This window comes from Varanus komodoensis, unplaced genomic scaffold, assembly GCF_004798865.1.
Source record: "Varanus komodoensis strain SLA01 unplaced genomic scaffold, ASM479886v1 scaffold92, whole genome shotgun sequence".
NCBI classification, from domain to species: domain Eukaryota; kingdom Metazoa; phylum Chordata; class Lepidosauria; order Squamata; family Varanidae; genus Varanus; species Varanus komodoensis.
Genome location: NW_025336624.1, coordinates 1,544,705 through 1,572,558, shown reverse-complemented (window position 1 = coordinate 1,572,558; position 27,854 = coordinate 1,544,705). Strand labels below are relative to the sequence as shown.

The 27,854-nt window shown below is 45.5% G+C and overlaps 1 protein-coding gene across 1 annotated transcript; it reads right to left on the bottom strand.

Moving 5' to 3' along the window:
- Nucleotides 1-5: 5 nt before the first annotated feature.
- On the bottom strand, nt 6-26,987 carry VAT1 (vesicle amine transport 1). Its single transcript, XM_044418718.1, has 6 exons — nt 26,415-26,987; nt 13,745-13,952; nt 12,222-12,392; nt 10,545-10,634; nt 7,606-7,847; nt 6-6,423 (listed from the first exon to the last, which is right to left on the bottom strand). The coding sequence occupies exons 1-6, from the start codon at nt 26,868-26,870 to the stop codon at nt 6,319-6,321; spliced, it is 1,272 nt and encodes a 423-aa protein (XP_044274653.1). The 5' UTR covers nt 26,871-26,987; the 3' UTR covers nt 6-6,318.
- Nucleotides 26,988-27,854: the final 867 nt, after the last annotated feature.

The window sequence follows — 27,854 nt, the reverse complement described above, 5'->3', positions numbered from 1 at the left end:
TTTGATCATTTTTGATATGCTTTTAATGGACATCCAACCTCCCACCCCCCACATAAGGCATAAGGTAACATTAGGCAGACCAGCATTTCATGTCTGAATCTGTGTAAATAGCATTGGCACATTTGCTTTCTTGACAGACAGGTACACACACACACACACATACACACACACACGTAGACAGCGTAAGGAGGTGTAAAGAAGCATCTTGAAACATAAGAATATACAAATTGCTCATGAGCCATTCCAAAAGGAGTTGAGAGGATGTACACCACAGCCTGCTGTGAGGCTCCAGTCACAAATTGCTCATTACCCATCATCACCAGTACTCCAGGTTTTATGGACAACTGCTCATCTTATTTATGTCTGGATGTCTGCCATGTCTCGTTCAAAGCTACACCACACAAAAAGCATGCAAATAAAACATCTTGCCTTGATAGTGGTAGGGCTTTCCCTGCCTCTGACATTTCCCTGGTTGCCTTAGCTTTAGCTTTCCCTTCTACCTTCTCTCCCAGTGGCTGCTGTGTAATTATAACATTCTTGTTTTTGGGAGCCAAGCCCAACACAATTTAAAATGGGTTTTAGAACATTTTTGAAATGCCAACAACACGGTGATGATAAATGAGGATCCCTTTTTTAAACAATTTTGGGTAATAAACCTGGTTAGAACATTCAGATGAAAAATCAAGAAGTGAAGCAAACACTCTCACAAATGTCAGGCTCAATGAACTTTTCAGCAAATCTGGAAAGACATTTGCACTAAATTTTATGCCACATTAATCTGTTTAAAAATAATCTTATCAACTTCAGAAACTGAGTAGTTTTACGGCCTCTGTCTCTTCCTTCAATCCTCTCCCACACCATCCCAATATTCCTAAATTCTACACTATCAACAAATGGGAATGTTGTAAAAAATGTGCACTAGACAACAATACCTTTTATTTTTTGGAAGGCCACACCTGGTTAGATTTTCTTGAGAACATCTCTCAAGTGTTTCATCTCCAGCAACCGAGTTCCAATTCAGATATTGACTTTGGTACGTTTAAACAAAATAACACTTTAAGTCAATTTGTTTCTTATCCCATGCCCATTTCTGTTGTTTAAATGAGGCCACAGTAGCTGGTATTAGTGGTGAAAGATCAAATGGTTGTACACAGAAATTTGTGCACAAGGCTAGCTCAGCCCACCTTTCACCCATGAAACTGATGCGATGAAATTGTTTCCCGGCAGCCTTGGCAAATTTGGGCCTTTTGGGACTGAAATGGTGCTAAGGGTTCCCTCCATGCCTATTTGAAAGCCCTTTAAGCTGCTCAAAGCTCTGGCCCTTTGTATCATCCTAAGTCACACCAATTCTGAACTCAATGGCATTTCAGCTATCTTGAAACACTGTTGCAAAACCCATGAAGAATTTTGTACTCCTGTTTTGTATTAGAGAATATTTCTGAAAACTTGGAAGACATCTTTTTCTTGCTTTGGTCCTCAAAGTTAAGCTGTTATGTTTTAACAAGTTAAGACAGTTCAATTTTTTCAAAGGCGGTCAAGATACTTTATTTAGTACTAATGGCCCATGAAAGTTGTCTGAAGCACACATACAATTGAGTCATAAAATGAAGAGGCTACTATAAATTTCAAATCCACAGTATTTATCAGCAAGGCAACAGAGAAGTTATCATGCTTTGATGTCTCCAACAGAAAAGGACATCAGCTCTCTGAAGAAAGTCTCACTCACTGCTACAGCACATTACGGATTCTTCTGCGGTTTGGCCCCATTTGTGCATGAGTTCCCATCTCATTCCAAATGTGGTAGTGTGCCTGGCAGGGAGAGGCCCATCTCTCCATTCAACAGATAATACTTTCAGAAATGATGCTAAGAACTGCATTCCATTCTCCACATTCACAATTCAGAAGCAATACATTAACTGAGATGCAGACTGGATTGAAAATGTAGCTGCCGGTAGCACATCAGCATTCAGCAATGGTGCTCGGGGGAATTAAAAAAGCCATTTTTGTAGCCTAACTGGAAATATCAGAAATCCTCATGTGTGGATTTCTGAGGAAGCTCATGCTGTTAGTGGCACAGAGACACATGGGACTTGTGCAGAAATGCACCATACGGTGCACACTCCTCATTGCTTGTGTAAAATATAAGTCATACATCCTGTTTCATCCTAGTTCCATGGGGCAGGCACTCTTCGACACGTCAGGCTGGGCAAGGGTTTCTCAAATTAGACCGTACGGGAACAAGGCACCGATAAAATGGCGAGTAACAATGCAGCATAGGAGTTCTAGGCTGTCCCTTGCGATATTAGAAGGGTGATGTTAGAAAAGTTTTGGAATGCCAGCCAGAATAAGGCACCAAGCAGTGGCAAGCAGGAAGGCAAGAGAAAAAGGAGGAACTGTTTTCGTGTCAGTTCCTCCCACCCCTTTTGTTGGCAGTCAGAGTTCTGCAGTCAGACATGTCTATCTAAAAGCTATTCTTCTGTTGTGCATGACAGAATTGAGAATTTCAGTTTGCTTGCTTTCCAAGCAAGACTAAGTGGACTAAGAAATCCTCACGTTTTATAGGCCTAAGAACCTTCAGGATGGATTCAGGTAGGGGTCTGTGAGTCTTAAAAGACTGGCTCAGTGGGAGCAGATGACAAAAACTTAGGAACAGAAAGGAGACAGAGGCAACTTCAGCAAAAGAACTGGTCCTGATACACCGTGGCTGGGTTCAGACAGCAGGGCAAGACATGATAGGTTTTTTAATCATTGCTGGTATGTTGCACTGTTTGAACCCAGTTGTGTTATTTCACCATGGGAAGTTTGGTCTTTAGAAACTACATTAAGAAACCATAGTTTGTTCAATGTTTCCTCTGTACCACCATCACTTGTGGTGGTGCCTGAGCCCAGGATTGCGGTTTCCATGGTCCTGGTATATGGCTACCATGGAGTCCTCAGAAAAGGACAAGTGCAGGAGCCACTGTTTGTGGACCAGTGAGGAAGAAGCAGGTAATGTAGGCATGCAGTGAGGCACCTCAGGGCTGAATTTCAGGTGTTGTGGTTGATGGGATATGTGACAACAGAAGGAGGACCAAGCAGGAAAAATGGAAACAGTGCCAATGTAGAAACTAAGCCCTCTGTTGGGTAGATCATGATAAAAAAGATGAACCATGGTCAACATGCAGGATTGCTTGTCATGTTGTGTGAATCCAGCTAGTATCACAGTTTCAAGTTGAGTTAGTCAGCTGGGTTAGTCATATGATCTCTAATCTTGTATACTTGTTGCTTGCATTATGCTGATCAATGAGTAAGTGGCTGGCCAGTCACATGTCTTTTCTTGCTCTGCTACCTGATACTTTCTAGCTAGAGTTTGCATGGAAGGAACTTGTGGTCATCTGCACACAAGTCCTGTGCTCTGCTTTGGTCTACAGGCTTTTGGTCTCTGCCAGCTCTAGGACCCTGTGAATTAATCTGGAACCTATGCTACCATTTGGGAGGAGCAGAAGCAGGCAGGTCAACAGAGGCCAAGAATGAAATAAGTAATACTGTGACCTGAAATTTGGGGTCCTAAAAAATATGAATTCCCAAACCCCAGAGCTTCAAGATCTAAAGAAGAGATGGGCAACTTGTAAACCAAAACATCTGAAAGGCTACAATGCCCATCAATCTTAGACATCATGGCCCATGATAAGGGAAGAGGTGAAAAACATCTGAAGGGCCACCAATTGCCCACCCCTAATCAAATGATAAAAGAAATGAGGCACGGCAAGAAGAGCTTGCCAGCGTTTACTTCTTCCATCTTTTGCTTTCAGCCGTCCTTGGGATTCTTTCCCTCAAGCCTGACTCACAGTTGTGTTGACTACCTTAATCCTATGACTACTTGATGTTTCTTGGGAGGCCACAGGATTATTCAGAGCCTCAAATTCAACATCCTATGACCTCAGAGCTGGGACTCCAAAGGCCAAGAGCCATGGCCACCCCACCTCCCTCACAGCCAGGGCAGAAATGGCCCAGTGAGTGCCTTTCTAAGATTGCTACTGGTGCCTCATAGAGGAGAAGGGGAAGCATTCCCAGGGCAGGGAGGGGAAGAGGCTGGGCCATCACCTTATATTAATTCCTAGTGATGCTCCAGCCTTCTTCCCTGGCCCTCCCTGCTGCTTAATCTAGATGGCCAAAATGACTGCCTAGATCAAAAACACAACACAAAGGGTATCAATGGCAGGGATCTCCACCTTCCTAATTCATTCTGTGCATTGGCTGTAGGTCCAGAGGGCACTGAGGGCAGGGCAAACTGGACTGCAGTCAATATTACTTACTAAAAATTATTAGCAGACCTGCTTGTTACAGAAGAGACCTTAAAAGTTCTAGACTAGCAACTGTCCTAGCAGATGGATGCTTCGGAAGGAGGGAAGCTCTCTACAGACAAATCACATGTATTTTCCAGGCATACAGCCTACATCCCAACTCTTCACAGCTCAATGGCAGCCTCTACTCTCATACATGCTTTTTAAATTAAAGGGAGAGCTTTCTGACCTCAAGTATCTGTGGCTTCCTGATAGAAGAAGGGCGGAAAGACCTGTCAGAAATATGCTTCACAGCCCTCAATTCTTTGTAGCCTTGATTACTTTCCTACATCAGGAAAAGGCAGAAGACCAGCTTCAGGGCTTCAATGCCTTTAACATCAAAGAAGGAGTCTGGGGAAGTGCACCCCTTGACACTTTGCATGTAGCTAAGCTGCTAACTAGAATAATGAGACAGGCCAGAGCTTAGTCCAAGGAAGATCTGCCAACATATGGGGAGACAATGTGGGGCACAATTTCAGGACTATTTGCCCTTGTGTTTGAGTAAAAAACACTCATTTGGTCAAAGACCTAAAAAGATGTACAGAGTACAGGAAGCGAAAGAAGAGGACTCTGAGTTTTCAATGAAGCTATCAGAATCGATAGCAGTGGTGAATGCATTAGACAGAAACAGAGTTATAGCAGGGCTGCCCGACACAGCACAGAGTGCCTGCAACAGAGGCAGTTGGCTCGTGTCTTCAAAGAGACTGGCTCATTTTTCCATGCCAAGACAAGATGCTGCCCACTAATCAGAAGAGTTGGTTCCTGCTGCCTGTCCTCTGTGCCCCTTGCGGAGAACCACACACACACAAACACACACAACCCCTCTCCATGCAAACATAAAGGCAACATTTAGCCACTACTTAGTCTGAAAGACAGACTGTTCCTGTTGTGGATGGTACCTTGGAAATGGCTAGATTATATGTATTTCCAAGTACTTTGGTCTCAATGTAAAATGGAAATCAAGAGTTGTAAAAGGGAATGACTCAGTATCCTTTCTTCCAACCAGCTGTGATCAAACCACTTTTCATGTGTTAAAACTAAGTAGTTACTAAAAAAGACATTTCTACAATAAAACATCAAACCAGCCCCGCATTGGTGCATACTGTTTACATGACAGGAGTTGATTGCAAGCAATAGATTAGAGGTTAGTCAGCTGTTTGGCACCATTACAATTAGAAAAAGTCAAGCATTCCCCCCAAAATAAATGCAGGGAGAAGTACATTTTGGCTCCTGGAAATGATTTTGTTGACAATTCCTTACTCTCCCACAGAGCAGTTCCCATGGCAAGTTTTTAAACGGGTTGGGGGTGCCAGGTTTGCCTGTGTTATGTGGGGCAATTGCTTGCTGCAGGAGGAATGAGGGCCAAGGGCATCAAAAGGCATGGGTGGAAGTGGCACGATTCTTTTCCCACTTCTGATTTTTCTGTCACAGCGAAGCTGCAGAAATGCCTGGCACATTCAGCTTATTAAAAGCACCTGTCAGAACTGGAAACTTTGAGGCATCATTTCTATAGAAACTGTCAATGGGGGTGGATGGAAGAGAAGAGACAAATCACACAGATGGGAATACTGTGGCACTGTTGGTGGGGTAACAATAAAAGAAATGGAAAGATCAAGAAATTCTAGTGACACATCTGGAATTCAAATGATGCCTTTTTGTTCCCTTAAGAGAGCAAAGTGTTGATATTGTAACAGTACAGATGTAGGATCAACGTGGTATCTTTTTTAACTAGGTTAGCCATCGCTTTTATAGTGATGGTGCAATCATTTGAATTTCACATAATGAAGGATTTGTGAAACTCACAAGCTTGTACCATCTTTAAAACAACCAACTGACCACAAATGTTTGTCTTTTCCATTAACAACAGTTAGTAAGAACTGTCCATCCCTACTTTCCTTGGGGGGGGGGCACTAAAACAAACAAACAAACGAACACACTCACACACACACACCCCCCAAGGTAAGGACCTGAGGTCAGACAATCCACCCATGCACTTTTAGTTCTCTCCTTTTTTGCTTTCATCCTTTGGTGCTGCTTCAGGGACCAGCACTACTTTCCCGATGTTCTTCTTCTCTTGCATCTGCTTCATGGCATCCACCACCTGCAGCAACAACAGGAAGAGGAGATGAACTCTCTTCCTTACGGGGAGACCTTCCAGCTGGCAAAGCCCTCCCCTTCATCTTTTCACGTGCTGGACAACTGTAGAATTACCAAATTGGTTCTGACGGGGTCAGGCCAAAGACCCATTCAGCTCAGCAATCTTATCTTCAGTACTGGACAATCAGATGCAAGGCATGCTGCACATTTGTCTCCAGTTTGTCTCCATGTTCAGAGGCAGGATAATAGCCATTGAGTATTATCAATAATTTCTCCAGTTCTTTTAATGCTGGCAACACACCCAAGAATGTGAAAGAGTACTGCTCTTTTGTCCACCACAGACAAACTGCTAACTAACATTCCAGCAAAGTAAAGGAATGGCTATTGCATCTTTCTGCCTCCTCCTGGGAACCTTCTCATTTGGTAATTCCTAAATCGTCTTAGTGTGCTAGTTCTTTCTCATGCAACAACACAGCAGCTTCCGCACAATTTTGTTTAGGGTACTTGTTCTCTGGGGGAGAAACTTAAAATATAGAAAGGGCAACAGAAATGATCAGGGGACTGGAGCTGCTCCCCTGTGAGGAGTGGCTTCAACAACTAGGACTGTTCAGCTTAGAAAAAGGGTGAGTAAAGGGAGACATGATAGAAGTGTTTAAAATAATGCATGGTGTGGAGAAAGCAGAGAGAAGGACATTTTCCTCCCACTCCAACCGTACTAGAACCATTGTCATTCCATGAAGCTGATTGGTGGGATGTTTAGGACAGATAAAAGGGAGAACTTCTTCATGCAGCACATGGTTAAACTATGGAATTTTCTGCCAAGGGAAGTGGTGATGGCTGCCAGTCTGGGCGGTTTTAAAAAGGGACTAGAGAGATTACGGAGAGAAGAGGCTATCCGTGGCTTTTAGCCTTGTGGGCTGTGTGCTTCCTCCTTCAGCAGAGGTGGCATGCCTGCATGTACCAGTTGCTGAGGAGCTTGGGCAGGAGGAGACCTTGCACCAATCCTGCTTGAGCAATCCTGCGGGCAGCTGGCTGGCCACCATGTGTATGGATTGCTGTACTAGATGGACCTTTGGTCTGATCCGGCAAGATTTTTCTTGTGTTCTTATGTTAAAAACACCTAGCAAGTTTGTAGCGTGCAACACAAGAGACGAGAAGAGCTTGTTGCACTGCCATGCATACTCACCTGCTCAAATGACCAGACAGAGTCCACCTTTGGTTTGATTTTGCCTTGATTGTGGAGGGCAAGTAGCTTGGTCACTACATCATGCAGCAGCTCTACCTCCTCATCTAGGTACCCCAGATGATAGCCACAAACAGCCTTGTTAACATGGAGAAGCTGTAAGGCATTGATGCTGAACTGGTTCCACCAGGTTTTTGCCATGGCCATCAGGTTCTTTCTCTGTCCTGTTAGCAAATTGGCTACACCTGTCAAGTTGAAGTACAAAAATGTAGCATCCATCAGCTTGCTGGGCATTACATACTTCCAAGCACTGAAGCCAACCTTGGATTTACACTCCCCTCTGCTGGCAGCAAGTTTAATTCCTTGTAAGATGCTGCAAGGCAGCTGGAGCCTGCCTCAAAAGCCATATCCTTTCATCTTTTTATAGGGTTACTTGCAGTTATTCAGGGGCAAGTGATAAGTTACTCTGCACATCCACAGGCACACCCCAAAGCTGCTGGATCACATTAACAATCTTTGAAAATGGTTTCTTCTATATCTTTCCAGACAATGTTCTGGTGTGGGGGAAAATGCTTGGCTATAGAAGAATAATTTCCCACAAATTTCTCTTTTGCCTCTTGGTTCTTTGATCATTCTCACAGATGCTGGGAAGGACTATTACTGTTAAACTACCTGAAATTTTGAAACGAGAACTATACAAATGCTATTGAATCAAGATTATTTTTTCGCCCCCCACCTGAACCCTAAGAGTACTTACAACATTTGAAGCATATTGAAGAGCTTAGTAAAACAAAATTTAAAAAGGACAGTCTCACTTATCTATAAGATGATTATTGAGAATGAATGTGGTCATAATATAGGAGCTAAGATGGCTTGGGGAAAAACTTTAAACATTACTATATTAGAGGATGTCTTGGGCAAGAATGTGGTCCTCACAGCTCTATAAGTCAGTATCAACTAGAACCAAAGAAATGGTTCTTAAAACAGTTCATCAATGGCAGTTATGACCTCCAAAATGACATAAAATTAATAACCAGTTACCAGATGTGTGCTGGAGAAACTGTGATTTAAGGGGTTCACTTGAACATACAGTGGTATCTCGGCTCACAAATGCCTCAGTTCACGACCAAATCATGTTGTGAACAAAAATTTCATAAAATTTTTGACTGGGGTCGCGAACTCTGCATTGGGTGGCAACTGCAATCGTGGCCATCTCTCCACCCCCCGAGTGGGAAGATGGCCGCGATCGTGTATTGGGGTGGGGGGAGATGGCCGAGATCTCGCTCGTCTTTCCTGCAGGAGTGCAACCACAATCTCGGCCATCTCTCCCCCCAGCACGGTCATACCCATCTCCCCACCACGAGCGCGCCCGCATTCATGCCCATCTCTCCCCCCCCGCCCCCCAGTGATGACGGGTGCAATTGCGGTCATGCTCGGGGGTGGGTGGGGAGATGGCCACACTCGTGCTCGGGGGGAGGGAGATGGCCGCAATCTTTGTTGTTCTTTGTCACTTTGCTTCACATTTTTCTGATTATAAAAATAGTTACAGAATGGATTAACCTTATTTACATTGAACCTTATGGGGAAATTTAACTTGGCTCATGACCAATTTGGGTCACGACCAGAATCCTGGAATGGATTAAGTTTGTGAGCCAAGGTACCACTGTATGTGGTTATTTTGTCCAAATATCAAACCTTTTTGGCATGAAATACTAGAATGTTTGAATAAGCTAACATGACAGACAGTAACCCCTAATGAAACTGATCCTTAAGGAAGGAGTGTAGTCCTATACAGAGCAACTTGGTCATTACTACCCTGAACTACACAAACCATGCACTAACAGTATCCCTGCATTATCAGGACAGATGTGGGGGGTGGGGGGTGGCACCCATGAGTCCATTATTGATCCCAAGCACCAACTTATTACTTTCATTGTCTCACCCAAAGCCAAAGCAAAGGAGAGATAGGAAAAGTCATCTGGGCTTTTGAAGTGGAATGTCATAGATACGTGATGACAACCTGCTCCAAAACCCCTGAGGACCTCACTCTAACTCATGTAGCTAAAAACAGCATTTTGGGAAAGATGAAACTCTGTGGATCCCCATAGCATACAAATACCAGGAAGCTAAGCAGCAGTTTTCCTGCACCACCTTTTGGAACTAGCTACTGCAACAGGAAAAGAATAATCCAAATGCATCACTGCTAATTCCCAGCCCAAACAACCTATCCAGAAGTATGCTATGCTTTAATCTTCTCCAACGGAGGATGTGGACATGTTGCTTGGGCAAATCTGGTCAGCCACTTGCATGCTTAACCTTACCCTTTGTGGTTTATTATACCTAAGAGAGCGGAGATGTCTGGCTGGGTCAGAGACGTCGTGCATTTCTCTGTACAAAGGGGATGATGCTGACCTCCCAGGCCACTCCTAATGAAAGCTAATCTGGATCTAGAAGATGTTAACAATGACAGGGAGATCATCAACATCCCCTTCTTGAACAAGGAGCTCAATTGTGTGGTGGCTTGTAACGCGCTAGACACTCTGGAATGATAGAATGGTTATCTGGATCCAGTTCAAGCAGGTTTCATTCCTAGTTTTGAACCAGAAACTAGCTTAGTTGCTCCATGGGTTCGTTTTCGCTGAAAGAAGGAGGAGAGGACTGAGACCCTGTTTGATTGTCCAGGATCTCTTGGTGGTTTTTGATACCACCCACTATGATATCCTTCTGGATAAGCTGCCTGTGATGGGAGCTGAAAGTACCATTTTCCACTGCTTCTGCTCCAAAGCTGCCGTTGGAAAATTATTATTCTGCCCCATTGATATTGTTCTGTGGGGTTCTGGAAGGCTCTTATCCTCTAAGCTGTTTAACATCTACATTAAACTGAGCTTGATGCATCCTAATTTCAACAAGACCATAGGCAGGATCTATGTTTTTTCACTCACCATAGGTGACTAATTTGCCCATTGGCTTAAGGAGGTTAAAGCCTTTTGTCGTATCTGAGCCCCCCAAGGGGTCCAAGACGATATCTACACCTGGAAAGGGGGAGAGAGAAAATGGCTATCAGAATAGATTGACCGATGCTCTCTAATAAAAGGGAAGCAAAATGTAAAATCCCACACCCAAAATTTTTGAAGAAGTTTTAACATTTACAAATTCAAAGCAAATTTTAAAACTATAATTTTAAATCTTGATGAAAAATTCAGGATATAATATAAAGTGTTTGCTTTGCCAAATTTATCTGCATACAGCCAGTCAATATAAAAACCACTTTGCTTTGCTTTTCTTTCTCTGCCTACTGATGAACTGAGTGCTCTGACTGAGGTTAGAGACAAAAGGAAGCAGCTATAGCTATTGGGCAGTATGAAAATGTAAGAAATTATTACATAATAAAAATGGGCAAATCAGACATGCTGTTTTTGTCCTAATAGTCCGAGGTGTAATCTGAAACCTGCATGGCACACAGCAGACTCTACACCAATGGTGGGCCACAGGCAACATGCATGCAGTCCCAAATGTTCTCTAGGCAGGGGAAGAACCTGAAATTTGAGCTGCCACCAACAGCAGAAAGACTGAGTTTCAGTACCAAAAGGGAGCTTGAAAACAAGTTCAAGTTGTTCCTTCTGACATTCTGAATTTTACAATGTCAACCTGAGAGCCCAATCTGGGAGGGTGTGAGATGGCCTCCCTTAAAGCTGCCCATCTCTTGCCTAATCATTGGAAGCCTGCATCTCCTCATCTACACCCCTTTACAGTCTGACTGTATAGGCTTCATTATTTCAACACCGTCATCCCTGCAGACCTTTCTCATGGTTTTGTGAATATTTGGTTGGTCTTGGTAAAGGTATTGCCAGACTGTGGATCTTGGAATAAGTCTACCTTTGGGCATGGTGGGGAGAGAAGTAAAGATGAGTAGGGCTGCAGGCCTTTATTCTTTATCTTTATTGATTATACACATTAACTTTCTGCCTTGATAAAATTGGACAGTAGTTAAATAAAAGTACAAATGCTTATGGAAAGTATGGATGGTAGGGTCCACTTAGAATCATAAATAGCAGGGTTGGAAGGGGCCAGGAAGGCCATCGAGTCCAACCCCCTCCTGATGCACGGCACCAGTTACACCATCCTACACAGATGACTGTCTAGGTTTTTCTTGAACATCTCCAGTGCGGAAGAGGCATTTCTCTATAAAAGAAAAACCTCTCTCAGAGTGTCCTGTACATGTGTTATCTAACCTGGACATTCCCATGACTAATGCTGGCTGAAACTACAAAGGCTGGAGGCCACGACATCTGGAGAGCTCCAGACTGAGAAAGGCTGCCTAAGGAAACAGTACATTTCTCTCAATAATGTTTTTTAATCTGTCCATCCAATTGCTTAATTCAAATGCATATGATTAGTCAATATTCTTCTAACTGGATGAAAGTCCTACAACTTAGAATATGATATAAAATACTCACCTGTTGAAAATAAATTTAAATTAGCACAATTTCTTGGGAATTCCCCAGCCACTTTTATTTCAGCTATTTATCAACAGCTTATGCCACAAACAGAAAGCCAGAGAACAAACAAAGGAAGTCTCAGGCCTGTGCTGCCCCCTGCCTGCTCTCTCCCTCGCTTACCTTTGGGTGAGATTTTCCGAACCTCTGCCACATAATCAGTTGTCCGATAGTCAATGGGGTGAGTAACTCCATTCTCCTTGAGGTAATCATGTTTGGAAGCAGAAGCGGTGCCAAAAATGGTGACATTTTCCACAGTTTTGCAGAGCTGAACTGCTGCAGTTCCCACTCCACCTGGAAAAGGAGTGACAAGTGAACAGTCAAACTCTGGAGAAGATATGAAGGCACTGGAGAACTGGAGAAATTGCTCTCCACTCCCATCCCACTTATTTGCTGAGGTAAAGGATATTTGACTTCCTGCTCCTCATAAAATTTACTGTCAGATTCTGCAGACAGTGACTGCTGTCTTGGCCCACAACACTGGAAACAGGAAAAAGGCTGAGAGCCAAAGAATGCAAGCTTTCTGAATTCCATAGAAGTTCATCATGACTCTTAACTTCTAAGCCTAAGCTTGTGTATTTCTATTCAAACCTGAATTACTTTAACAAGAAATATAATCACCTCTACTATGAAATGAACAAAGCTTCAAAGCAATATAAATACTATACATTTAAACTGGACTGAAGCTAATTAAAAGGTCTGACCCTCCCTTACTGCTGCCCACAAGCATCCCAAAGAATCCCAAATAATGTTTTGTGGGTGATAGCAGTTCTTTAGAATAGTGGTGAGCAACCTGCGGATTTCCAGATATTGCTGCACTGCAAGACCCACCATCCTTTATCATTAACCTTGTTGGGTATAGTTGATGGGAACTGGAGTCCAACAGCAAGTCTCTTCACAGAATTACAGTTCACAAGAAAGTGTGACAATTAAAAGGATATTGATATTGATGAGAATGTCAGACTGTACCATACAGTGTGATGCAGTGGCCAGCGTATCAGAGTGCGACCATGCAGATGCAGGTGCAAATCACTACCCACCTCCCCAGCTTACTGTGTCTGACTGCAGGCAAGTCACTGTTTCTCAGTCTAATGTACTTCACAGGGTTGCTATAATGTCAAATGAGGTAGACCCACACATGCCACCCTGAGCTCCTTGGAGAAAAAAAAGCGGGATAGATAAAAAAATACTTCAGAATAATAAGAGCTGGAAGGAACATCAGTGATCATCTAGCCTAGCCTGCTCTGTGGTGCAGGCTGCAGCTATAAGATCTCTGATGAGTGGCAATCCGGTTGATCCTTAAATACCTCCAGCAAAGGAGCGCCAGCTCCCTTCCCCAGCAGTCCATGCCAGTGGCAAACAGCTTTCACAGTTAGAAAGCTTTTCCTAATGTTTAGCTGAAATCTGCTTCCCTGCCATTTCCATCCATTGGTTCCGGTTTTGCCGTCTGAAGCGAAAGAACATAAATCTGCTCAATTACCTGCATGACAACCTTTCTGATAGTTGAAGATGCTATCATGCTACCTTCAAATTTTAGTAGAGCAGGAAGGAAAAGTCCCAGCCCAAGAACTACTTTGGGAGTCACTTCTCTAACTTTAAGAAGTTTAGCAATACCTCACTAGCACAGAAAATACCATTCTTGTTACCTGCTGCCATGTGGACAAGGACACTCTGGTTGGGTCGAAGGTTGCCAAAGTCAAAGAGAACCATGTAGGCTGTGATGTAATTGATCAGAAAGGCAGCTGCTTCCTCAAAGCTCATCCCTTCTGGCATTGGAAAGGTCTGATTGGCTGGGACTGTCACAATTTCTTGCCAGAGGCCTGATCTGGCCATCACCATCACCTTATCACCTACCTGGCACAAGAGGAAAGAAGACAACTGTAAAGGCTGATGGACCCAACCCCAAATGCTGGAGTAGCAGAGGCTAGGTGCCTCCCCACACCCACCCCAGACAACAGGGATATCTTTCTTTGCATGCAGTCTCTGCTATTATTGCATGGATTTAGGTAACCTTAGCAAAGATGGCTCTTCTCTCATGCATTTTTCATTCTTCCATTGCAATTTCCAAGTGGACAGCAGGTCACCTTTCCACATACAAGTCAGTTGTGAATAGCAGCCAAGCAAAAGATATGCACTTGAGAACTAGACAGCACTCATTAGCAACAATTCTTAATGGTGTCTACATAGTGTAAGCACTACCAAATCTTAACACAAATAACATGGAGCTCCTGTAACTTGATTTAAACTGTGACATTCACTTGGGTTTGCATTCCAGCCTGTGTTGCACACATAGAAAGAAGATGGACCACTCTAGATGTAAACTCAAAAGGGGTTTGGTATGCTTAGGTTTAAGCAACCTTCCCCAACCTGCTATCTCCAGGATGTGTTCTATTACAACTCCCATTAACCTCAATCAGCATGGGCAGTGGTCATGGTGACTGGCGATAATGGGGCCTTGACATCAGTGTATCTGGAAGGCACTGGGTGGGGAAAATATTAGGTTGGGGTCAACAAAAATTTGCAAATACCTAACATGTTTCAAAAGAAGGGGGAAAATAATTCCCACATCTTCTGAATATGCCCATGTAGAAGGGCACAGAGGAGAAGACAAAACTGAACATAAGTGTCAATCCAATCTTACTAGTTGCTCTTAACAAGCCTGAAAAAGACAGTCTTGGGAAAAGTTCACCTCCGAGGAGGAGGAGGTTGCACAGCAACTGGTGGGGGAAAAGGTCCAACTCCTGGAGTCTTCTTTGCGCAAGGCATTTTTGAGTGGGAGAGGAGCAGCCACTCTTTAAACTGTGTGCCACACAAAGGGGTATACAAGTTTTGAAATAACACAGTGCACTAAATAACAGTGTCAGGACAGAGCTCCACTTACAAGACCAAGCTATCCTGCTCTGGGGTAGCATAGAGATGTTCTTTTGAAGGGCTTCGCTTTGCCTGGAGGCCAGCCTTGCTAACCAGGAGATCCTTCTGCCAGTTGTGTGGAGATGACAGCAGCCACATCGTGAAGAGGGAAGGACACTCTGAGGCATGCGATTTCTGTGCTGAGCCCTGGCATTCAGACAGGCTCTGGGGACAAATTAAGCCCTCCTTGCCAAGACTTTATTTTTTAACAGATAACTAGCACTAAAAAAGGGGAAGTCCTGGGTGAATACTTTGTGGCACAAATGTGGAACACCCACGTTTAGAGAAAGCCTCCCTCCGCAAGCCGAATGCAGAGGAAAAGCAGAAGATGATGCCGCTCATTCAGCTTACGGGTTTCCTGTGGGAACCTCTTGCTGGCCAAGGACAGAAATGGGATGCTGCACTAATGAGCCTTGCGAGAGGCACACTGGTGTGCTGCAGGTCCTGGCCAGCAAGAACCAGGTCGGGGAAGGAAGATCAGTGGGCAGTGTTTTTAAGAATTATGCGAGAGGGGTCAGGGGTCAAGCCAGCCAACGCTCAGGAGGCCTTCGCTCCTCACTCCAGACATGCATGGGTTGTTCTGTTCTTCGCAGTGTGAAGAAAACACTCTGGCCACGTCCACTACTACTTCACAAGTCCTGAAGGTGACCCAGGCATTGTCGAAAAAGCCTAGCCCGGTAGGTTTGTGTGGAAAGACAGAGGGAAAAGGGCACAACAGGAGGAATGTTGCAAAACACTTTGCTCAAGCATGTGGCTTTGGCAACAAATGTGGGAGCAAAACATTTTGTTACAGACAGACCTATCTGGAAGCTGCTCAACAATGAGGATTGTTCTCCATCCTTGATGCTTTACAATTTGGGCATTATTTTGAAAGGAGCATTATTCAGAAGGGAAAAAGAGAGACTGCAGGAACCAAGAAGATACTACTTTTAAAATAGCACATAACTTATCTACAGAACTCCACTGCTCATTCCACTGTTAGAAGACTCACTGAAAAACAGGTATATATTTTCCTAAGAGCCAGGTGCATGGGTTCCATGATGAGAAGTAGCTGATTCCCGCTGTTGCAAACTGGTAAAAGTGGATGAGGATTGTCATCGCACCCTCCTTGTAAATCTGCAACACATCTGGCTGGCCACTACCAACAAGCTGACCTGTCTAAGCTCATCTCCAGGAATCCTCCTCAGTGAGAAAATCACGAGTTTCCCTGAAAAAGAGCAGCTTACTCACCATTTCTATTCTCCTCCTCCAACATGCAGCTGGAGGACTACCTGGCTGGGAAATCTTCCAGAATCCTCTGCAGGTTCTGTGACATGTGCACAAGCATTCCTCAGTAGCTGAGGTCATTCAAAGGTGTTTCAAAAAAAGCTTTAAAGCCAGCCAAGACCCTTAGCAACCTTGCATGGCAATGTTTGCCTTATGAGGCCAATAACATTTGCTTCTTGCACACAATTATATATATATATGGTGGTTTGACCAGTGGGCTCCTGGAGGTGACTGTGGAAATAATAAATCACTCCAGCTCTACTTCCAGATTTCCATCTGCCTGCCACGCATCTCTCCTCCTAAAAGAAAACAGAACCATTTCCTCTGCTGAAGGGAAATCCTGTGTTTATTCAACTCTAATATCAGGAAAAGACTATCATTGTGGCCCAGCATCCTTCACCTTCTGCATGAACTTCCCTCTTCAGTACAGTCATGAACACTTTGGGTATGTTTTCAGGGCCTAACAGCAAATTACAAAATTAATAAAAAGAAGAAAGTTATATTCCAGCACCTGGTGCTAATGAAAAAACCACTCCACAGAATCAGATGCAGATCAGGAGGTAGCTATGGACAAGCCTGTGGACCTCACCTGCTCTGTTGTGTCTTTGTCGACCACCCACATAGTCTTCTATGCCCTGGGGGCTGGATGCCTGTGGCTGCATGGGCAGGGGGGCTAATGAAGGTCCCCTGTTCAATTTAGAACCCTGCTCTTCAAAGAGTTTAAATTGCTCAAGAGCCAACACAACAAGGATGCAGCCCCCAAAGTGCAATGGACTACAGACACAGGCAGTGAGGAATTGGAAGGGACGTGGTCAATGAGCTTGTCTCTGTGTTCCCCTCCTGCAATTCTAACTGGGTGAGGAATGAACTTTTGAATAGGGTTGTAACAAGTGGGAAACTGTTCATGGTAACACAACCATGATCAAATCAGGATCATCCAGTCCACTGGGTGGTCAGCTTTGATCTTAGGAGAGCTAGATTTAAATAGCATCTTAGCCAAGGCCATTCTGGAGGGAGAGGTCCTCCCTTCTCTCCACCTCTACACACCATCTGTGACATTTGGTTAAGCAATGCACCTTCTCATACAAGCCTCAGCCTGTTACAGGGCAGGCTCCTCTTCAGAGTAAGGCTGTAATCCTAAACATACTTACATAAGGACTGCATACTTATGAACTCTGTAGGACTTGCTTCTGAGTCAACATGGTAGGGAAAGAATACAAGAGTTGTGGATAAGGAAATACCTCACAGCAATTTGACAAACAAGGACAAAATGCACCATAAGCCTTGGACTGTGAAGGCACGCCCACTACAGCATGTTCCAATGTAATATGTAAGTACATGGCCACATTTGTCACAAATGGAATTCTGCACCGGAAAATGGGGTGAGGACAGTATCATTGCTACATTGTTTCTGGACAACCTATTTCTGCAACTTCCACTCCTAACTTGGTATGTAATTTCCATAGCAGTCTAACTGGCAAATTGCTCTTTAAAAACAAAACAACCCAAGGTCACACTAACAGTATTTCAGTGCTAAGATTACATTGATTATATTGCAACTGGATGGCTGCAGTCCAAGGAATCTTTTTGTTCTTGAGGTTCTAACGGCTCGTTATCACCCATTCCCAGATGATCCCACTTTGCCATAGACAGATTCTCCAATACATACAAATGGGTCAAACTGTAAATTCACTAGTGTGAAATTTAGTGCTCGTTTGATGAAGCGTGTTGGTTAGTTCAGAAGGAGATGCCAGATTGGGAAAGGTACCAAGTGTACATAATTGTAAATTTGATTATTTAAGAAAATTATTTGTTCAGTTATGGAGAATCTTGTTTCAAATTTCCAAACTTTAGCACGCAAATTAAACTCTTTTACACAGAGAGAAACTGTGCCTGTAAAATCATCTGTCTGTAAACTCTCCCAGACAATGGATAAACTACTGTGATATTATAGAAAGTTAAGATTTTAAGTGCTCAGGGAAGACAGCAGGTTGTAGAACACTGGCAAGCATTGCAGGCAAACTTCACAACTTCACTGCAAATAACCTGCCAAATCTCTGCGGAAGCTAATAGCATAGATTCTCTCCAATAGCTCCTGGCATGTGGTGCCTATGAGACCACAGTGCCGATATTGCTGGTTAGAGTGTTTGACCAGGGGCTTGTAGCACCCACTTGGCCATGAAGCTCACCGGGCAACTTTGGACCAATTGCTCCCTCTCAGCCTTTCACAGTGGTTATTGCAATGGTAAATTGGAGCTATGTAGCCACCTTGTCTTCCATGCAAGAGGAAAAAAGATGGGCTGTAATTGCAAGGTGACAATCAGTTGCAGTAGCAGTAGCAGAAGCAGAAGAGAAACTGTATTCCCCTCACTGCAAAAAAGTTGCTCCCCATATTGCGGAGAACTACAAGTGACTCCATGTGCGCAGATCTGAGGCGAGAACTCGGAGGCACTTTCACAACCTGAGGTTAGATCTTAACTGGTTATCCACCAGTGTAACTACCAGAATTAATTCCCGCAATGCCCCCCCCCCCCCACCATCTGCTTTGGACACACAGGAACAGATCTGGATCACACATGTGGGGCTGCAGAGGGAGGACCGGCCTAGGACATTGCACTGCACCAGTGGAAGTCATGACTGTTGGATCCAACCCTAGGAGCAGAGACACGGCAGGTAATGCGAGAGTCACATGCATCAAATTCCCTTTCCCCAAAAATAACTTTAATGATCGCTCCCTAAAACCACTTAGAGGTTTTTTTATGACCCAGCCATAAACCTGCAATCCCAGCAGGGCGAGGGCTGTTCCATGGATGCAGAAACTTTCAGCCTGAGAGCCAAATTCAGGTTTGAAGCTGCAGCGGCACATTCCGGCGATGGAGGGGGGCAAGGCAAAGGGGGTGGGGCCACAATAGTCGTGCTTTTTAAAATTCAATATTTTTTACTGCAGTCAGCCAGGCCATTGCAACCTCATATATCAGGGAAAAGTACAGAAAAGCAGGAAACCTCCAACCTATCATAGGCTGGGGGTCAAAGGAATGAAGTGAAGCCATATGTGGGGACAAGACTGCACCCCTGCATTAAGTACATTCTCAGCCAAAGAATTAAAAGGCTGAGAGGCCAAACTCAACTTTCCAGGAGAGGGGAAAGAAATAACATTTCTTTGTAAAGCTTCCAATAACCCCTATAGATGCTAATGGGCAAAGAAGAGTAAGTGTTACATACTTTCTGCATTTGCCTATCACTAAGTTGGTGCAGTCTATGGTGGGGGACTAGCCTCTGAATTTAATTACATACGTAAGTGAACTGTTTGCGTGAGCAGCGTAACTTCCAAGGCAGATTGCTGCACTGTGCATACCAAACACCGCAGCAGCTTTTTATGGGGGAAATGGATTTTTCTAGCAGTTAAAGTGGCTAGCCTACTTCTATTTGTCCCACTGCAGATTTTTAAAAACAACTTTCAATAGCAGCAGCAACCTCACTAAAGCTAAAAGAATTTGAAGTGTTCGGTGCCCCCACTTTGTAGGACAAGTGCTTTAAAGCAATAAACTTGGCTTTGATAAGTTAGTGGAGACTGAACTGTTGAATTTTGAAACCAAACTCTGCTGAAACACATTTGAACATCAGAGGTCCACAACTTTATTTTAGCTACATCCCAGCAGATTTTAACTAAAGATGGGAAGATTTGTTTGGTTCACATTTTATTACAAACCAACCTAATTTACATGTCCTGAATTAATATATGAATTAGAACACAATTTCATTCATCTTCTGCACATCTCCAAATTTTGTAACACAGTTTTCTCATTAGAATATGAGGGAGAATTGTATGCAAAATGGTTTATGAATTGTCTGTGGACTTAGACATTTTCAAACTGATGCAGAAATAAGCATGAACACCATTTTCTGTACCAGGGCTCTTCCCTGGAATATGTGAAATTCATAATACAATCAAGAGTGCTCTCTCTCACCACAAGGATCTCTACTCTGGGCTTTTAACTCACCTCATGTAGAGAAGCTTTAAGGGCAAAACTAGAGGTGATGGCAGCAGACATGAGCCTTCAATGGCACTGTGTTGCTCATCAAGACACCACACTTCTAATTTGTATTTGAAAAAATATTTTGTATTTTCTTAGAGGCAGCTGGGTACTTTGAGGAGGGTCACTTGTTCTTTGTTGTTAGCCACACCAACCCATGACAGCCATTTTCTAGATAGGCCCAGAGGTTTTTGACATTTCCAAATGTTTGCCAACCCTTGAAGAATGTTAAGTAGCCCGATAATAGACAGGAAAAATAACATGAATCTGTATTCTGCTTCAGACTAGACTCCGCATTGTGATGGCCTGCTCATCAAGCTAAGTGGTGTGTGTGTGTGTGTGTGTGTGTACCCTTGACCATTCTGAATGTGGCAGGGATACCTGACAAGTCTCCTGGACACATACAGTGAAAATGAAGTGATAGACTAACGTTGTGGTTGTGTTGATGCCAGAAAACAAATGCCAGGATGCTTGTGTTGAATACAGTTGAACACGGGCATGAATCCATTTGCAATCTTATTCTTCATGATCTTATTAATGATGGCAGCACAGAAATCTTATTTCCCTGCCACCATTGTATTTGTCCAGTGTCATTCAGCACGGCTTTTTGTGGGCGGTTAAAGGACACATTAGCATACATGCTAGAATGTAACAGTTCAAACCCGCAAATACACACTGTGCACAATATTATGGCCATTTTGCAGAGGAAGTCTCCAACCCCCGTGCTGACTTGGACAGCATTCTTCTGACATTGTCTGAGATGTGTGGGACTAATGCATCATCTATGCATGCTAAATACACCTTTCATTGCATACAACGTGAGAACACAGACAAACAGTTTGACGTACTGAAGCCTCCCACCTACTCTTTAGGACTTTGGCCATCCTTGGTTTGGTGTCAGAGCTGGGCTGAGTATCTGGACATGAGGTAGTCAGTGTTTCCTTAAGAGATGGTAAGGTTCCTACAGGTTTGAAGGAAGAAGCTGTGAGGCCCTTGTTGATGGAACTAAACATAACACTTACAGTTTTGCGTAACTGCTGCCTGGTGTCAGATTTGCCATTTTTGGACAAGGAGTGGTGGCCTCACACTTCCTGAGAGCCAGTGTGGTGCAGTGGTTAAAAATGCCAGATTGGGACTCAGGAGTTCTGGGTTTGAGTCCCCACTCATCCATGGATCTAACTGGATGACTTTGGGCCAGTCACAGACTCTCAGTCTAACCTACCTCAGAGGGCTATTGTTGTGAGGGGAAGAGAATTGTATAAGTTGCCTTGAGTTACTCATAAGGAAAAAAGGAGGATAGACATATATTAAATAAATTGCAGTGTTGGTTGATAGTGATTATTTAGAGCCATTCTAGTGAGATTCCAGACTTCTTTACAGGAAAGAAGCAACCTTGGTTGATGACTTATGCCGGGAATTAGACTGGAAGAGTACACTCTTGTTGATTTTCTGGATCTCTCAGTGATTTTGATACCACCAACCACGGTGTGCTTCTGAATTGCTTATTGGTTTGGGTTTATGAGACCCAGTATACAAGTGGTTCTAATCCTTCCTGGAGAAGCAGTTTCAGAAAATGACGCTTGGGGACTTTTTTCCACCACATGATCAGAACTGAGCCCAGGCGGAACTCTACTTGCCACTGGCTGCCATCCTGATGATTCCCTGCTGATAGTCACCATATGCTTGCAGTCTGTCAACCATGCCCTAATCCATCAGACAGTGCATTGATCTACCCCAAAGCTCATTAATTTCTCAACCAGGATATCATGCAGGACCTTGTCAAAGGCCCTGCTGAAATCCAGGTAAACCACATCCACTGCATCCCCTCCATCTAGCCGCCTTGAAACCGTGTCATAGAATTTTACAAGGTTCGTCTGGTAGGACATATTTTTGCGAAAGTCATACTGCATGGCTGCCAATGCCCTTTCCTTATCTAAGGTTTCTAGAGCTTTCCTTATTATTAGGAAAGCTCTATATTTTCCACTGTCTTTCCCAGAATGTAATGCCCCTTGTCCCCTCTGCTACCCTTTTTGAAGTTTGGGACCACTGACACCATCTTCCAATCCTCCAGTATCTCCTGATTTCCACGAGGCCTCAAAAATGAAGGTCAATGGATGTGGGAGTACCCCTGCCAATTCCTGAAGTACCCTCAGGTGTAACCCATCAGGTCCAGGTGCTTTTGTAATGTCCAGGGCCCTGAGGAGCTCCTCAACTTCTATGGGAGCGACTCCAGTCTGTGCCCCTAACCCCAACCCTCATCCAGCACATCTCTCCCAACCTGCTTTGGGGAAAATACAGTAGTAAAATAATCCTTTAACCTCTGTGCCTGTTCCGCTACATCAGTCACCAGATGCCCTCCCTCTCTTATAAGGGGCCCCACTGCCTGTCTCCACTTCCTCTTACTATTTACATGAAAATGGAAGCCCTTTTTGTTGCTCTTGACATTCTTCACAAGTCTCAGCTCATAATCAGCTTTAGCCTTCTGAAGAATCCTTCTGCATAGAGCCACCTCTTCCTGGTATTCCCTTTTGTCCACTCGACCCAGTGTCCATTTCCTGTGGAGGTCCTTTTTTCTTCTAATCCCACCTACCACCTCTCTTCTCATCCACGTTGGTGCCCTCCTATGGCTCCTCACTTTGCTAATCAGCAGTATCCTTAAACCTTGCGCCTCCAAGACCTCCCTTTTCAGTGCCATCCACTCCTCTGTAACAAGCCTGTACCCCAAAAAAGCCAGTCTCTAGCCCTTTAAGCCTCTTGCTTCACTTGGCATTAAAATCTAGTTGCTTACATTAGTACAATAGAGCTTTAGTTCTGCTTTCATGCAACTAAGGAGTTTTCCTTTTCTGATGCTGAGATGCCACAAGGACCATGAACGCTGCCCTTGAACCTCCTGCTTTTGTGAGCAAGAGGCATAACAAGCCTATGCTTTGATGTTCAGGCAGAAAAGAAACATCAGCCATCCAGGCAGGAATCCTCCTTGCTAGCACACTATACTTTGTTATCTCTTAGCACCTGTGTAAACAATATTACTCTTTTAACCATATATTTTAATTATGTGAATGCTGTATGCATGTGTTACAACGTTTTAAGTTTGGAATCTACAAAAACTAGCCACTTTCTTTGTTCTCAGTTTTAGAGTCTTTTTGAGGGGGATTCTGCTGTTTTTTTCTGAACCCAGCTGATCAAGTTCCCACCCTGCAGGAATCCTCACTGTGCAGTGTAAGTGGCTTGCTGCTAAATGTTAATGGAAGTTTAGCGAGTTTGTTTGATATTATTGCAATAATAAATAATATCCTTCTTAGCAAACCTGGAGTTGGCATGTCACTTTCTGGGAATCCCCAAAAACCTTGTGCCCCCAGCCAGGGCAACACTCTCTTGAACATCCTTGCCTTCCAGCACCCTCTCCCAGGAGATTTCTCCCAGCCTGGCCTTTAACTGGCCATCATTTTATGGTCAATATTTTATTAGACTGTTCTAGGTGGTAGCTGTAATTATGTGATAGATTTTTAGTACTGTTTAGTGATTACAGCACACCAGAGGGTACCGCCAGGGAGCTGCTGCCAGTCTACATTTCCCCAACAGGATAGCTGTTTACATAGTACAAAAACCAGCTGTTGTCTCTTGCTGAAATTATGTTTCTCCCTGGGTTCCCTACTGCTAACAGCTCAGTCCAGGCTTTTGCCCTTCTTCTTGTCAAGATTCCAAAGTACAAAACACAGACAAACAAATCACACTCCACTCCACTCAACTGTGTCTCTGTTAGGCAGACAGTATGTTGGGCTCTTACAGACAAAGCTTTTATTGTGCAAACACCCTTTATTCATGTAATTTTAGGATGGGACTATCATCTTCTATCTGTAATTCACCTGTGTTTTCCCACCACTTCTTCCACCCTTTTTCTTTCCAGAATGAATCCATTGAAGACTGATACTATTGTATAAATTTCACTAGGGGGAGGACCTTTCTCTCTAGGAACCATTGTTTGTCCAGATTCTATAACAAGCACAATTACTTGATGAACTCTCAGAAGGTTATGCTGCTTCTGCTAAAGCATAAATTAGCACCACGTGAATTATCTTAGGCAAGCTTCAGGATCCCTTGCTTTCTCCATCCTTTCTATTTTCACACATACTGTACAGAGGAAAGCAGAGGTTTGGACTACAATAAACTATAGTTTAAAATTGATCTAGTTTGTACATAACATAGACTAATATTGGTTTGGTTGCACACCACTTCCACTTTCAATAACCACCCTCCAATCAGCCTGATCATATAATGTTGTGCGACGTGCAAAGCCAGTCCCATTGGGTTGTTTATGGGTTAAACAAGCCCAAATTTATAGGTTAATTTCGGGCTGCTTAAACTCATGAACAATCGAAAGACCTTGCTTGTTTGCAACAACAGCATTTGGTGGCAAACTAGGGGTTAATTAACCCACGATACACTTCTGGCTTCTGGCAACAAGCTATGAATGCTAAGCACGAGTTTTGGCCCTGTCGGCACAGCATAGCGGTCTGCATGGGCAGAGCTCCTCCCCTTGCAGGAAAGGGCTCTGAGTGTATTCATCAGTATGCACAGCCTTACACCAGCACCCCACCCATTCGTTTGAGGAGTGAAAGTGTCCATCAAAACGCTGCCTAAAGGGCTTGCACATGAGAAAAAGTGGAAGTGTGGGCTAAGTCTCCTTCCCTTTCCTCTCCCTCTGCCCCGTCTGAAGCACAGAGATAAGATTAGCCTTATTTTTTTACTGCTGCAAGCCAGCTTTATATCACATGATTTATTAACTGATTGAGATACTTGAGCATTTAAGCACATGCACAACACCTAAAAAAACACAGAACAGTGTGGTTAAAATTCTAACGCAAGAGGTGTCGATGCTCATGCAAACATGTAACCGTGGTGCATTAGTCCAAGTGTAGGCAGTGAGTGGGAGGGAGGTAACCATGCTTAGACAGTGGAAATAATAGTCTTCAAAACACTTTTTGGAAAAACAATCCAACTTGTTCCGGGGTCGATACTGAAGCCCCTGCAGAGATCCTACCAGAAGGAATGTATATTGATTACCAGAAATGAATGGTTCTAAACCCAAGGAATAAAAATCCCATTTTCTGCCTGCATTGGCAGCCATTTTCCAGTTCCCTGCCCAACTCCACTCCACCACATGGTTCCCCATAGTCCTGGGCTCAAAATTCTCCTTTTCCTCCAGCAAGTGCTCAGTCTTCTTTCCACTCTGGAACCAGGCTGGAGGGAAGATCATTGCAGCTGCTGAGCTTCAGGTGGGCTCAGAGGGCCTCTCATGAGAATACAGCACGACTGCTGCAGTGATCTGCCACCCCCTCGAGAAGATGGCTGGGGCGTGTCATTTGCAACTGCACGTCTGAGGTGTGCCGAACACTCCGGCAAGGGCTGCACGCACAATCCCACCTTCCCCTCACAGTTTGAGGAAAAGCATGAGGTCAGTGCTCAGGCCCCACCCTAGAGGGAAGAGAAGGTCCCGGTGATCGTGCGTGTTTGGCTGGCTCCCAAAGCCACCCGAAAACTTAGGAGTACCGCATTCCCACCCCCGTTTTCCGTCACTGGGCGTGTCCCGGCTCTCCGTCTGCTCTCGGGATCCTCCTCACGGCCACGGGGGGTGGGGGGGCATTCCTGCAGCCGGCCTCTCTGGCCCCCGCTTCGGAAGAAGTGGGCGAGGGGTGACCCTACATCATCCTATTGTCTTAACTGAGGAAAAATGATCAGGACCACACCCACTTTTCTGACAGATGGGACTGCTGGGCTACCGTCCCCGCCCTGTCTCCTGAGCCTGTCTTAAAGACCGGCACCCCTTCCCACCGCTTCCCCCACCCGGAGGGGTTCAGTCCCGTCCCCCACGGTGGGCATGGCCCAGCAGCCTGCTGCCCGCGAGGGGCACGCGAGGCCCCCGCCGCCGCCCGCAGTCTTGCATCCAGACGCCCCCTCCCCACTTCCCGGCCCCGGCCACGCCCCCCCCCGCCGCCCCAGCGCTCGCCGCCCGACGTCTCCCCCTTGGGGAGGAGCGGCCGCCCCCGCCCGCCCCCGAGTTCCCGCCGCAGACGTTCTCCTCCCCCCACGGGGGCCCCTCACCCACCTGCGGGCCGGAGACGCCCTCGCCCACGGCCAGCACGGTTCCGGCCGCCTCCATGCCGGGGCTAACGGGAGGCGGAGGGAGCCTCTCGTAGAGCCCCTGGCGGGCCAGGAGATCGGCGAAATTGAGTCCGCAGGCCCGGACCTGCACGCTGACTTGGCCGGCAGCCGGGCTGGGCTCCGCGCTGGGCAGCCGCCGCGTCTGCACCTTCACCTTCTCGTAGCCACCGAAGCCGGTCAGCACCAGCGCGCGGTACGGGCGGCCGGCAGGGGCGGCACCGGCGCTGGCAGCGGCGCCGGCCGCCTCGTCCTTCGGCGGCCCCTCGGCCGCCTTGCCCGCCTCCGCCGGCGCGGCTGCCTGAGCAGCCTCGGGCTGCTGCTGCGGCGGGTCTGCAGGTGGCACGGCGGAGCCGGCCGGTGGGGCGCCCACCTCGGCCCCGGCTGCTTCTTCCCCGGACATGGGAGCCGCGTCGGTGGCAGCGCTCGCTGAGGGTCCTGGCGGTGTGGCTGCGCGAGGAGAAGGCGCGGCTGGCAGATGCGCGAAACAGCTGGAGAGGGCGGCCGCCCGCAAGACCCGGAGCTGGAGCCGAGCGCGCGCCCGCCGAGCCCTCACTGCGGATGAGGAAAACCCGGAATTGCAAGAGGAGCCGAGTGCCTCCGCCGGCGCGTCCGACCCCCCTCCCCGCGCCTCCGCGTTCACGCCTGGAAGCGAGGCGGGGTGGGGACGGGGCTGGGTCTGCCTGGCTTACCCCGCGTGTCCTGAGCCTGGGACATGTTCCCTCCACGCGAAGTTTACTCGCAAGGGATGCACTTGAGACCACAAGCTAAAGCCTCGCTTGTTTTTTAAGTTACAGACGTTAATTTTTTAAAAAATTCTTGCTATCTTGATTGGGCCTTCTAAATCAGCGCGCATGATTTGCATGTATACGATTGCACTGTCGGCCTACACATCTCTCCTGGAAAGTAAGCCTTCCGGACTTAAGAGGTCCTTTATTCCTAATTAAGTGGGAGTAAGATTGCCTCCCCGCTTAACTCTCACACTTCTAATTTTCCCCCTTTCTTCTATCTCACAGGGAGGGGTTGCTCCTAGACAGTGTTTGATGGGCCGTAGGAGATTTTAGATCAAGTGTGGGAGTCAGTGCTCTTACTGAGGAACTAAGAGCTGGAGCTCCAGCCACCCTCTGTCTGGCAGGCGGCACAGAAGGAAGTGCGCCAGCTGCTCTGCGAGGTGGGAAAAACAGCCTTGGGGAGGAGACGAGAGAGGCGACAAAGGAGGCTTTCCAGTGCAAGGGACTGGAGAGGCCAGGATATGAGCTATTCCAAAGCTATTCCCTCCATCTCAAGAGTGCAGGACACAAGGACAGAAAGCCCTAAGCAGCTTGGGACCAGGATACTGGAAGGACCACCCGCCTGCTCCCATATGCACCTACCCTACCCCTAAGAT